General features: G+C 42.2%; 1 protein-coding gene across 1 annotated transcript in view; it reads right to left on the bottom strand.

Moving 5' to 3' along the window:
• Positions 1–13102, bottom strand: part of XYLT1 (xylosyltransferase 1) — a gene marked incomplete at both ends in the record, with an annotated part of 184071 nt that overhangs the window by 53561 nt on the left and 117408 nt on the right. Inside the window, 2 exon segments of the mRNA XM_084296227.1 lie at positions 6763–6965; positions 7602–7774. Coding sequence (XP_084152353.1) covers positions 6763–6965; positions 7602–7774 — 376 coding nt within the window.

Below are 13102 nucleotides of genomic sequence, written 5' to 3'. Positions count from 1 at the left end.
GGAACACTGGCTTGGATGCTTCAGCTCACACAGAGGGAGACAAGGCATGGGTGTTTAGCACTGGAATCAACAAGATAACGTGCTGCCAAGTACAAGGGTACTTTGAGTAATGCCGCTATTCTGCAAACATGCTTCATTGATACATCTTTAATCTGTAGGCACTGCGGAGGTGCCTGGGCAGCTAGACTAGCCTCCAGTTTGGGGTGCATTTATTTTTGTTGCCAGACTAAGGCTGCTACGGAGAACATTTCAGAAGTGCTAAATACGCACAGAGTTACAAAGAGCTGCAATGTCACAATTCTCCGAAACAAAAGCTGCTTTATTGCCTTAAACCCAAGAGGAGAGGTGGGGAATGATCAGCCTCAGCTGCTGTGGCTGCACATAGAAAGGGTGGGTCTCCTATCACATTTGCCAGGTTGAAAAAAATAAGTTATCATAAGAATAAATAAAATAAATGTTTTAAGCCACTATAATTTCAACATTTCACCCCACCCTTTGTGAACAATCTGTGCAAAACCACTTTTTTGCCAACCACTGGATAATTCAGCTGTAAAACAGAAGTGGGCTAACAGACCTAAAAGATAACCTCAAAAATATATACAGAAATCTCAAATTTGCTGGCAAAGTAAGGAAGGAGAGGGAGAAAAGGTTATTTGAGGGATTTAAGGAAGAAGTCCATCTGAAATTCTAAGAGAATGCAGATTCAAGGAAAACACTGATAAAGTTCCTTTCTGGAAAGGAAAAGAGATTCCCTGCGAAGCATTAAGAGTGGATTGACGTCTGGCTTGCCAGATAAAGATATTCTGAGCAAACAAAACTGCATACAATGTCAGCTACAATACCGAGATAAAAACCTCAGACACTGGCATCTTAACAGATGTGGTACTGCAAAAGCTCCCTGCTCTGTACTCCCATCGAGATGTATAGATAGGATTTACCAGTGTTTCAGTTCAGGATCACATTCGAAACACACTTTAAAGTAAGCTGCATTATTTTCCTTGCGCCTGATTCATTATTCTAGCAGCAAGGCACGAATTTCGCAGAAGCATTACAACGGGTGGCTTTGTGGGGGGGTGCAAGGTCAAATCCAGTCCTGGAACATCAGCAGCCTTTGCACAGGCTCTCACGTCTAGCAAGAGCTTACGTGCTACCAGGACGGATTGAGGAGATGGCTCTGAAGTCTGAACCTCAGCAAGACACAACTGTTAAACTATGCCAAGGCAAAATGATGAGAAGTTGAGAGAGAGAGAGAGACAGAGAGAGAGCGCGCGCATAAGTGCCTTCTCAGTCAGTGTCTTTGGTGATCGCATTGCCATTACACAGCTCCCATCAGCCCTGCTGGCTTTGGGATTTGTAATTTCATAACCAACGAGAGGACACAGCTGGGTCTCAGGCATTTCTCATAAAGCAACAGTGCTCTACATAAGGGCTCAGTTCTACGAAGAGATTTCTCCTGTGTTTCAGTATTGCATTTCAAGTCCACATCTTGCAAGAGCTGAGAAGTTTTGTACAAGTGGATGGAGAGCTCAAGTCTAGTTTGCTCCAATACAAACTGTATTCTCGCACTTTTTCTATCCCAGCCATCTGCTTCAAATTTTCAGTCAAATGCCCACATGAAATGTGAGCAGGTCATGGGAAATTCGGCACACACAGCAAAAATTATCTCCAACATAGTCTATATAGAGTGGCAGTCACCCTCTTTTTACAGGGGATGAATCTGGGGGCCACTGGCTGCAGTAAGGGAGCTGTGGTTCTCTCAGTGGTCCCATTACCTGAAAAAGTACTCAAAAAAGTGGTCAAACATTTTTCCAAAAGGTGGAATTTCTTTCTCAAACCTTTTGCTTACAATTATTTCCATCTGCCACCAGAATAACAAAAAGGCCAAAGACCCATTCCCTCTGCTCCCACCTTTTCACTCCTGGCAAGCCATCTGCTGCCCAGGGCCCGCAGTCAGGACTCATTACTTGGTTATGTATGTACACGTACTTGCCAACAAACACTTCCCTTCATCTCGCTGCTCACAGAGGAGAAGAGTTTTTCCTCTTTTCCTCACAGCTGTTTTGTCTTCGGTTTCCTTTTTTGATACCCAGAGGAAGCAATTTCTGGTCCTTAATATGGCCCCTGTGCAGGACCTGGCAACGTAAGCTATTAGAGATGAAAGCTGGGAAGAAGACAGGTGAGTGAAAGGACAGCTTTATCTCTGCTAGGCTGTCTGCCATGCTCAGATTTGGCAGGAATTCGAGTAGAGCTGTTGATTTCGGGTGGTTATCTTTGCTAACAACACTCCTAAGGAGTCAGGAGTGCAGGTCTGCTGGAGAAAATGAAGGACTGAGAGCCAGGCTGCCTGTCTGTTGCTGGCTGATTGCAAACACTGAGAAAAAGGTCTACCTGCTTCGAAGGGCATCCTTCGAGTTTCTATGGAGCAGTTAAATCTTTAGATGAATGCTGCTATTTAGCATTAAGAGTTACCTAGACCGTTGATCAGAGGAGAATACAACAAAAGAACAGGTCAGTCCAGAGCTCTCTGCCAGCTGATTTTTCTCAACTTTTGCATACAATTCTGACTGACAGAGACGATCAGCATAAATTACACGAACTTTGGCACTTGTTGCTGGAAGTCCCAGTCCCAGTCAGATCATCCCATTTACTCCCCAGAGTCTGCAGTTTCCACAGATGCTATTTGTATTTTAATACAAATTTTATTTAAGTTCCAGACCAAAAACTTTGTTGACTGTCTCATTTGTCTGAGTCTTCACAATGCAGGCTTTTGTGGAAGGTATTTGTATAAAATCTTCATCCTAAAATGGGCTCATCTTCATAGTACCAACTACCAAAACACAAGTAGTTTCACTGGGTTTCTTTTGTTATGTATAGCTCATAACTGAGTATCAGCAGTATCTGCATTCCTAGCTCCATCAATACGCCACTCTATTTTCTCGCTATTTTGAAGCACTCCACAGGCTTCTGTTAATAATTTTGCTTGACCTTTATTAAAGGCAGAATATTAACTGGCAATTAGATCTGGTGATCCCTTTGGTGACTGATATTCAGTCATTTATTGTAAATTATAAACAGTTCAAATGTTTCATTATGTTTATTCTTTCTACAAGCTTTGTGGCCAGGTAAGCACTGACATGACATTCACTGTTAAATGATCTCATTAAACTTCCTAATTTAAGTGGTACAATACTTCACCTGCCACATTATCCAAGGACTCCTGCAAAGCACGTTAAACATTCAGCATCAGTAGATGCTCTACCAGAGTTCACCTTGTTGGGAGTGAAATTTCAGTCCCTGAACATAAGGTTGACTACCTGATGTTGTTTGTCAAAGACAATAAATAATGCAAATAGATACACATATAAAATAAGAGGTTAAAGACATCGATAGCTTCCCCACAGAGCTTTGAAAGAGACTCTCAAAAGAAAAAAAAAGCCTTTCCTCGAAAGAAAACTCATGAAAAAATACCCTTAAAATAAAAACAATAAGAAAAAGGAAGGGGCTGGTTTTGTTTATTTCTTTATGAATGTAATGGCTGTGGGAGATGATATCTTGAGAAAGCATGTGCCTCTCACAACCCCCAAAACCCAACAAAAGAACCCCAAACCACACAACAACCACCACCACTAAGAGTTACAGCAAAAGAAGGAAGTCACACAGCCTCCCACCCCAAAGCATCACTTGTAGAGGTCTGTCCCCAGCCATTTTATCCCTCATTTTCCTATTGAGAATGCTAAGCAGGGCTGAGCAAAGTCCAGGTTGGATGATGCATTTCACTTAGGCCAATAAATAACATATTAGCTCATTACTAGAGGGAAACACAGTATTTTTGTTAGAGATGCCTTTATGCTCAGACTGTGTTTGTGAATGATTTCTTCCACAGTAACAACTAGAAGCACATGGATTAGGACTTCATTTGGGCTGGATCTACAGACTCAACCAGGGCTTCAAAAATTAAAGATTAAGGCATGAAATACAGTAACAGGGATATCCAGATTTTCTTAGCTTGCATATGTTTTATTTTAATTGCTTCTCTCCCAAAATGAATGGTTCTGAACTTTTTTTCCCTCCCCCTGCCTTTATATAGTATGATCCTTGACATCTGCTTCTAGACATCTCTTCTGAAGGATGAAGGGTTCCCAGTAATTGTAATGTAGCCTGTGAACATACCAGACTGCTCCCCAGACAGATTTAGCCTTCATCATACAGAATTAACCCCACATATAGAATGTGTTCTCCTGACTTATAAGGCTGGATTAGCTTTTATTATCAGAAGAGAAGTAGTAAAGGTTTCAGTGTTACAGATGGAATGGCAGATGGGAAGCGAAAGCTTAATGTGAAGCAGCTCTGGATAAAAACTATTAATCCACAAAATTCATATGTTCCTATGCAGGGACACCTAGCTAAAAACACTGCAATATGACTAACCAGTGTGAGATGTGTAAACTGCCTCTAGTCCATTATCTGATAAATGATGTCTGAAGGAAGGAAAAAGCCCTCAAACACTCTCTTTACTATTTCCTGGAAAAACAATCAGCTCTCTGTGCAGTAGGCAGAGAAGTAACGCCTTCCCAAAGATTACAAAGAATATTAATTTATAGCAACTCCACTATGAAAATGAAATGGTCTCATATATATTTTTGATGAGATAACATTTTCCAGGGTTTATAGCTGTAATATTACATATTCAAAAAATTTAGCAGCAGCTGTAAGTCACTGTCATTTAAGTTATAGCACTAAAAAAAGCTTTTTACTTTTTGTTGAAGTGCACCGTGTTGAGAGGAAACCTATTTCCCCCAGTTCTGGTATCAGAGTACTTTGACAGCAAGGGAAACGAGCACTTCACATGCCTTCACCTAGCTGCTGAGAGCCACCACAAAGCTCTGAAAGCAGCCGCAACACCAAAGCACAACCTTCAAGAATTTCCACCATGAAGAAACAAACGCCTGGAATTTTTCCAGCTGAATGGCACTTGTTTAGAGTTTGAATGACTGCAAGATACCACAGCATTATTACAAAGAATCCATTAAAGCAGAACTGACTACGGCACACTCAACAAATCCTGTGGTTGTTTCGGGCCCTATCTGTAAGCGACTGATCCCATTTGGCTCTGCGGTTTAATTCGTTCCGCGGGAATGAAGAGCAGTTGAGAACGCCTCAGGTCATGGCCACAGCACTACAAGACGGCGTTTAGGGTGATCACAACACCACAACAGGGTAACTGGATACATCTACTGGGTCTAGTCTGTAATTACACTACACCTTCAATTGTTTATTCTTCAACAATTTATCTTACTTGATTCAAAGTCCCATCACCTTCTCCTCCGTGGTTTTACATTACTCTACTTTTTATCATCAGTGTAGCACTCCTCACCAGGAAAGTGAATTACAGGGAATAACAAGCTACCGTTTCCTCAAACTCAAGCAATATACAGAGAATTACACACTGGCCCTTACAACCACAGATAACACGTCAAAATTGTTATGGCTCTTTCTGTAGGACACCAAATCAGATGCAACACGAGATATTGGGAGTTCTTAATTCAAACCCCTTTGTTCCACTATCAGTGCACTCTGTGACTCTTGTGTTCTTCCCTAGTTTTCCTCCCTGAAATGTGATGCATTTCTCTTCACTGACAGTACACAGAAATGGGAACCAGAGATAAAGCCTTTTGTCAGTTCTCACAAAATCCTTCCTAAGGCAAAAGCTCATGTTGTTTTCCATTCTCACTTCAGTGGGGATTTCTGTCTGAGTAGCAGATTCAAGAAGGGACTCATAATTTAAGAGAGATCTTGCAAGAACCTAGTAAGGTGTTTCCATTGTCTTTTGCTAACGTATTTCTTTACTGTTAGTATTAAAAGTGTGGAATGCCATCGCTTATTAGAAAATTACCCATGAAAGTTACTTCCCCTTTCCTTGATTCCTTTCAGCATACAGGGAAACAGAAGTCACAAGGTTAATTTCCTCTTTCCCTCTTCTTGTTAATTCTTATAGCCTAAAAACAACAGCTGAAGAACACTTTTCTTTTTTTTTTTTTTTTTTTTGCATTTTGCATTTTTCCCCTCCTTTTTCCTCTTTTTATGGACTATCTACTTTTGCACAATGTAGTAAACCTTACTGAATGCAGCTGTGGGGCCTGGGTTATGCAAATGCAGAAAGATTATGATTTCACTTAAAATCACAAGCCTTGTCATGTGGTGATGTGTGAAGTTCTTTGCCTGATGCCGTCTGAATAAAGACATTCAGGCAACGGTTGGTGCTGAAGATATAATTGACTCCTAGCAACTTATTTGTCACTTCTACAATCATTATCCTCTGCAGAGAAAGTACTAAAAAAAGGAAGCGCAGAACATTACCTTCACTGAATCTACATTCACACCTTCCAACACTTTCTGAGACATCAAATCAAACTGTTGATCAGAGCCCTGGCAGGGAGCAATCTCTCCGTGCCTGGGGTTTGTTTGCTTAGCTTGAATACTTCCCGTTACTTTACTCACTCCCTCTCTTGCAGATGCCCTTTGCTAGAAATAATGACTAAATAAAGCAGCAACTGCTTCCTCACTACAAGTGAAGAATTGGTGCTGCTAACCTGCTTGCAGCCACAGTCCTTCCTGGGCAAGCAACAGACATGTAGGGGGTAAAACAAGGCAACTGTCTCCATGGCAAAAGCACGGATGTCAGACAGCAGCCTGATATTCCTTACATCAGTACTTACTCCCCTTAGGAATACAATACGTATGTTCTTAAGAGACTTGTTGTACCTGATTGGGTAGTCGGCAGCGCTGAGGTTAATGAAGAAATCCCATGGCCAGTCATTCATCTCCATTAAGTCCCTCATGCTCTGCAGGTAGGTGGACAGAAGGCTTGCTCCTCCCCAGATAGTTGCCATTCTCCAAGAAGTGACTCTCACATTTGGGTACTGGTTAGCAAACTGGAGCACTTGCCGGTGTAAGTAATTGGATCGCTTTACAGGAGAAAAAAGTAATAGGTTCAAGTTACTCTGTCCCAAAGTGTCCCTCCCTGTATTCACTAACCAGCAGCTGCACTTCTCGACTATCTGAGCTTTGCCTTTGCTTTGCCCTCACTTGCTACAGCGCACAGCGTTCTGCTAAACGTTAATTTGGAAACGTGCAGAGCTCTCTTTTAGTTCTTTTTATTACAACTACAGTAATTGCTAATCAGTGCAATTAGCATTTATTTATCATTTCTCATCAGTAGATCCCAAAGGGCTTTCCTGAAGGAGGTTACTGTTACTACCTCCGTTCTGCAGTGGGAAGTAACTCTCCCGAGGCACCTCAGGCCAGCTCTCCATCCAAGAGGCCACTGCTGTTAGTCTGCACCAACTTATCACTTACTGTTACTAAATGTACAACACACAGGCATGAATAGATATTCATAAACATACAAAGAGAAATGAAGACTGTTACATAGACAAGATAACGAGAAACAGAAAAAAAAAGTGACTCCAAACATGTAACAGATGGAGAGACGAGAAGTGACATGCACTCTACGCAGCAGAGGTAAAGAGAAGATGAAGATGACAAAGATGGGCAGACTGACAGATGGCAAGACAGGCAATTTATAACCAGTGATATATTACCTTGTCAACATGAATGTAATAAAAATGGTCTTTATGGTAAATAGCCTTAAACATGCGTTGGAGCTGCCGAGAAGCTCTGCCATGAACAACCAAGACAAATGCGATCCTGACTGGGTTGGCTGGCATGTACTCTACGGAGTCCTCATCCCATTGCACATTGTTGTTGGCTTTTCCTGTTCAAAAACAAAACACAGGACATCTCTGAGCGTATCTGCAGGGCAGGGGAGCAGAGAGCAGTACACGTTTCACCTTGGCTCTTTTTTCAGAAGCGGTTTCTGATGGGAAGTCACCTCAAAGTATTTGAAAAATGCCAAAGCCAACTCCTCCAGCAAGAAACCTCTCACATCACCAAACAATCCTCAGTCCTCTGATCAGCACAGCTCCACTGAAAAGCTCGTGAAACTGCTACTTAACAGCAGCTGAGGATTATCTCAACTGATAGCATCTATTTGGAACAGCAGATGTAGCCTGGACCATTTAAATAGCAACCTACACATTTTTACTTCTTCATGTGTGAGAGCAGGCCGTACAATCCTATTTCAAATTTATTTTCATTTTTATATTAACACAGGAATTTATGGTCTTGGTTTTCTAAAGAAAACACCGCACTGTAAGGTTATGACAGGATGTACTGATGAGCTGAAGGGACATTTTTAGTCAAGAATTTAGAGTACTTTGTTTTTTGTAACATCTCTTCAACTCACAAACCTGAACATGATGAAAAAAAAAAGACAATTTTATCCAAAACCTCACATTTTTTCTTCAGTTAAACAACTCCTTCAGTCCTCTGACCTTGTAGGAGTCTTTCTCAACAGAAGTTATTTAAGAGAAACCTGAAATTTTGAACATTAGCACAAGGAAAGAAAACACCCCGAAGATTAAAAAAAAATCACAAATCACCCCTGCCTCGTTTTCCCCCTTGCATATGTAAAGATTTTTTTTAGGCAATATCACTGTCTCAAACATAACAAAGCCCCTCAAAAACAAAGGGGGGGAAGAGTCTCCAAGTCCCATGATCTGTGATTTTGGTTTATTTCCTCAGAAGGGTGAATTCATTTGACCATCCTGAAAAGCCCGAACTTCTTGTTATGCTGCAAATACATATTTAATTATTAGAAATGCATGTACACAGGGGCAGGACTCAAACATTCATTTTACATTACAGGTGAAGGTTTAGAAATAGCCATGCCTGAGCTGAAGCAGCTAAAAGCAGCAGCTGAGATCACGTGCAAGGACACCAACACATCTCCCTTTATTCATCGACCACGTTTTGACCAAATAGGATATTTCAGACTCAATACACATCTATGTGCTCAGTAAACAACCAGCTCAACAAAACCACCCCCCTGCCCACACTGACCTCCCCCAGCAGCAACCACGGGTGGGACAGGGCCTCAACCTGCTTTGCTTGAAAGTGGTTTCAAACCCTCCTGGAAACACAGCAGAATTAGGTTTTATGCTGCCTTATAGGCACTGTAGTAATCAAATTTTTGTTTGCCTCTTACATAAGAAAGTTTTTTCCTCACCAAAGCTGTTTTTTCCTACCTTCCCAACAAGAGCCTAGTCGGGGCCTGGAGCAACTTCCCCATGAGGAAAGGCTGAGAGACCTACCTGGGTCTGCTCAGCCTTGAGAAAAGAAGACTGGGAGGGGATCTTACTAAGCTCTATCATCCTCTTTTCAACCTGATGTGCTTCCTCTGTTTCTTCCTAGAGGCAGGGAGGAGCATATCTGGCTAAGTCGTGCTCAGCTTCTGCCTTTGGGGCTGCCCCTCTCTCCTCCCAGCTCCACATCCCCTCGGTTTGCACCAGGCCACACGCGGGCCTGAGGCGGCTGGGCCCGGCTATCAGGCAGCGCCAGCACAGCCACGGAGCCCGCTGTGCCTCCCAAACCATCTCCTGAAGTAATTAAAAAAAAAATGCTCAATGACACTTGAGTTAATACGTAGAATGAAAAAGCAGACATTTGCCAAGCGTGAAGAGAGAGTAAGTGTGAGGGAAAGCCTTCTTCTCATTTCTTTGAAACTGGAAACATATGTCGATAAAAGTAAACTAAACAAGACCAAAAGCTCTTTTATATATGTATTAATTACAAAAGAAAAGCTGGACACAGAAAAAAGGACATTGCTTAATCCTTCTTGTTGCATCTCCTCCTTATTAAAAGGAGGGGAGTAGGATGAGCTCAGAACAACAGAGCGACTGAAGGCTTGCAGAACACCGGCTCTGGCTACCTGAACAATTTGATCCACTCCATTGCACTGAAATTTGTACTTCAGTAACTGAAAGACTCCTTGAGACAGGCACAAGTGAGAGGTCCTGCTGCAATAGCAGCAGCAGGTCATGGGGAGGGATGGCTTCACTGCCTCCCGTGACCCTCCCTCCAGGTTCTCCTCCTCAGCAGTGCTTCTGTGTTCCACCTCCTTTACGGAAGGACCTGTTCGTCCTGGCCTGGAGCTCCAGGAAAGCTGTCCGTGTAAGAGGTGCACCCAGCCCCTGGAATAAGGCTCTTTGCTGGACTACCTACAGGGCTAGGAAGCAGCCATGTGCCTGTCTGCCCCAGGTAAAAGACCTTTACCTCCCGCAGCCCCTCAAGGAACCTATCTGCAGTAGCATTGCTCATAAATTAATTCAACTTCCATGCCCCAAAATGTATTCAGGCTACCTATCAGGAAAGTTGTAGCCCCATGAGTCACACTTAATTTTAAAAAGGACACTGACAACTTAAATGATATTGCTTTAAAAATCATCCACCACTAACTCAATAAGACTCAGCTTAAAAGATTAGAACAGGACTTAAATTTCATTTCTTCTATCATTTCCAGTTAGCCTACTATGGCATTTATGTATACTCACTTCTTCTGTTCCTCCCACATTGCTGCTGAGCTTCCCCATGGGTGCGCTTAGGGCTTTTGCACAGCAGCAGGGACAGAAAGTGATGATGAAAGAAAGGAAACATGCTCGCAAGGAGAACTGGCAGGAGAACGAAGGGCAATTGCAGTAGCTAAACTAACCCATTTTTCATTTAAACTGCTCTGATTTCAGGCTGACAATGTCCCATCAACGGACGCAAAGATTTTTAGTGGTTTTCATTACATTTTTGGATACATCTTTTCTGAAATTAGCGGCTTTCTGCAATGACAACGTAAAAGGTGATGGGAATTTAAAATAGCCATATTGTGGGTCTTTTATTTTAAACTCACTTGCTTTCAATACCCACACCATCATTTATCTAGCAATTACTGAAAACAAAATCCTACCAAATTTTCATCTGAAATGCCACCTCACTTCATCAGGTTTCTCTAATAAATTCTTGAAGCGACATACTTTCCTCCCTGCTATTTTCCTACTCTAACCTCTTTTTCCATGTGTTCCTTCCTTCTTTTTGAGGTTCAGGTCTTCACAGTCCCATTTTCCACCTGCATGCTATTACGGCTTCTGTAATCTAATCCTTTCCCTGGCTGCCTGGAATTTCACAAAGGTAAGAATGTTGTATTTTTTCCATATGTCAGAGTATCCGTTACTTCTGCTTTATATTGGCACTTCCCTGTTTTTCGTCTGTGGCTGATTAGCACCCTCTATTTTGCAGACTGCTCCACTGATAGAGAACCAGTCTGGTTTGCAAATAAGATGAAATTGGCAGGAAACACTGAGCATCTTTTTGCTAAATAAGTACAGTAGGAGTTCAGAGCTGTAGAAACCATGTCAAGAATAGAGGGGCTCTAACCATGACACTGCTATAAGGCTTCTCATGTGTGTGCACACCATAGCCTTTCACGTCATGGTAATGCCTCCTGATTAATGATCTGCCTCTCACTTAGAAGCATGTCCCTTTCTGGGTATTGGGACAGAAGACACAAAAGATGTCTCAGATACTTCTCACTTAGCATCCTAATGTGCTACAGTGATAACAATCTAAACGGATTTTAAGGCAGAACTTGCATTTGATTGCTACTTCAGTGCTATCACTGCACTGCAATTTGCCACATGCCCTAAATCTCACACAGAGTGTGAGTGGCGTCCACTCTTGGTCACTCGAGTCCAACAAAAAGCAGTTTTGAAGGCCAGCTTTCTCTCCCTCATTCCAAGCAGCCCTTAACTGTATTTTCACTTCTTTGTTTACCTGTCTCCTTCTCACCCACCAGGTGCATAGGATTTGGGCATTCACTAACACTTCTCATCTCTGCTTGTGCCAGCATCTGTCTTTCTGAGAAAAATGCATCAAGACAGCAGAGGAGAATTCCCACCTTCTTTTCCTACTCCGGGATCGTTTATGGCAGTCTCTGAGTGCATAATATTCCAGGTTTATCCTCCACTCCCATTGCGTGTGCAATGCCTGTTAGGTGGACTTTCCTACAGGCTCAGGGAATTACCCTTTTTCTAGGTAACTTCTGCAGATTTGTGTTTTATAAAATCTAATGAAATGCTGACAATGTTAATACAAGGTAAAACAAAAAAAACAAAAACAAAAACAAACAAACAAACAAACAAAAAAACACGGAAGAATGTTTTGTTACAGTTATAATTTGGCTATGCCTTGGAAATCATTTTGCATGCATGAACGAACGGGGACAGTGAAAGAAGTGTCCTCACTGCCACCTGGCCCAGGCAGCACAGCAGCAGGGCTCATCTGAAACTTCCAAGCTTGCAGTTCCACTATGCAATGGAAACCATGGGCAAGGAGAGATGTCTCGTGCTGCCTGCTTCAGACAAACTACCAGCTCAGCAAAAGCAGTGCTGCTCACACAGGCTGTAACAAACATTTCTTAGCCCCTGTACCCAAGCATATTGATGCATTTTGGCACCACACACTGAAAACAAAAAGTGCCCTTTTGCTTCATGACCAAATGCCTTTTATAAACTTACTCGGAAAAATCAGTTGCCTTCCTGGCTTCCTGCTCAAAACACAACACCATTTCCAAGGTTTCCTAGCAGGAAAACACGTACCTCTTTCTGCAGGTAACTGCTCTGCTCCACTGCAGTTCTGGTTTGCACTTCCTATGCCCCAGAGAAATCAATACTCATAATTAAGAGTTTAATCTTCAGCTACTGCAGTATTACTAAATGCCAAAATAATAAACATTGTGTGCTTTCTTATTTGTTGTGGTGCCACATAATGCTCAATCATCCACCAACATAACTCCGAACCAACTTGCTAATCTTTTACTTCTAGTGCTAATTAATGAGATCATCAGACTTCTCTAGCAGCACGAAACAATCTTTTAATGAATTTTGTGAGCCATACTATTTTTTGCAAATTATTCCATCCATTTCTATTCCCAGCTTAGCATCGCCCTGACTGTTCAGCGGAATGTCGCTGCACAGAGACAGGCACCTGGATGCTGCTGCCTTGACCTGAGCACAGCTCTGTGCGTGCACCATGCCTTGATACCATGAATCAACTGACAGAGGACATCAGAAGAGGGATTGCTGTGTAGTTCAGCATAATGTTAACTGTTATTGCATCCATAAACACAACCAGATGCCTCCCTAGTGGGAGTCCCAGC

This window comes from Netta rufina, assembly GCF_964035555.1.
Source record: "Netta rufina genome assembly, chromosome: 15".
Lineage (NCBI taxonomy): Eukaryota > Metazoa > Chordata > Aves > Anseriformes > Anatidae > Netta > Netta rufina.
The sequence above is the reverse complement of the archived record's forward strand: the minus strand, read 5'-3'. Positions and strand labels throughout refer to the sequence as shown.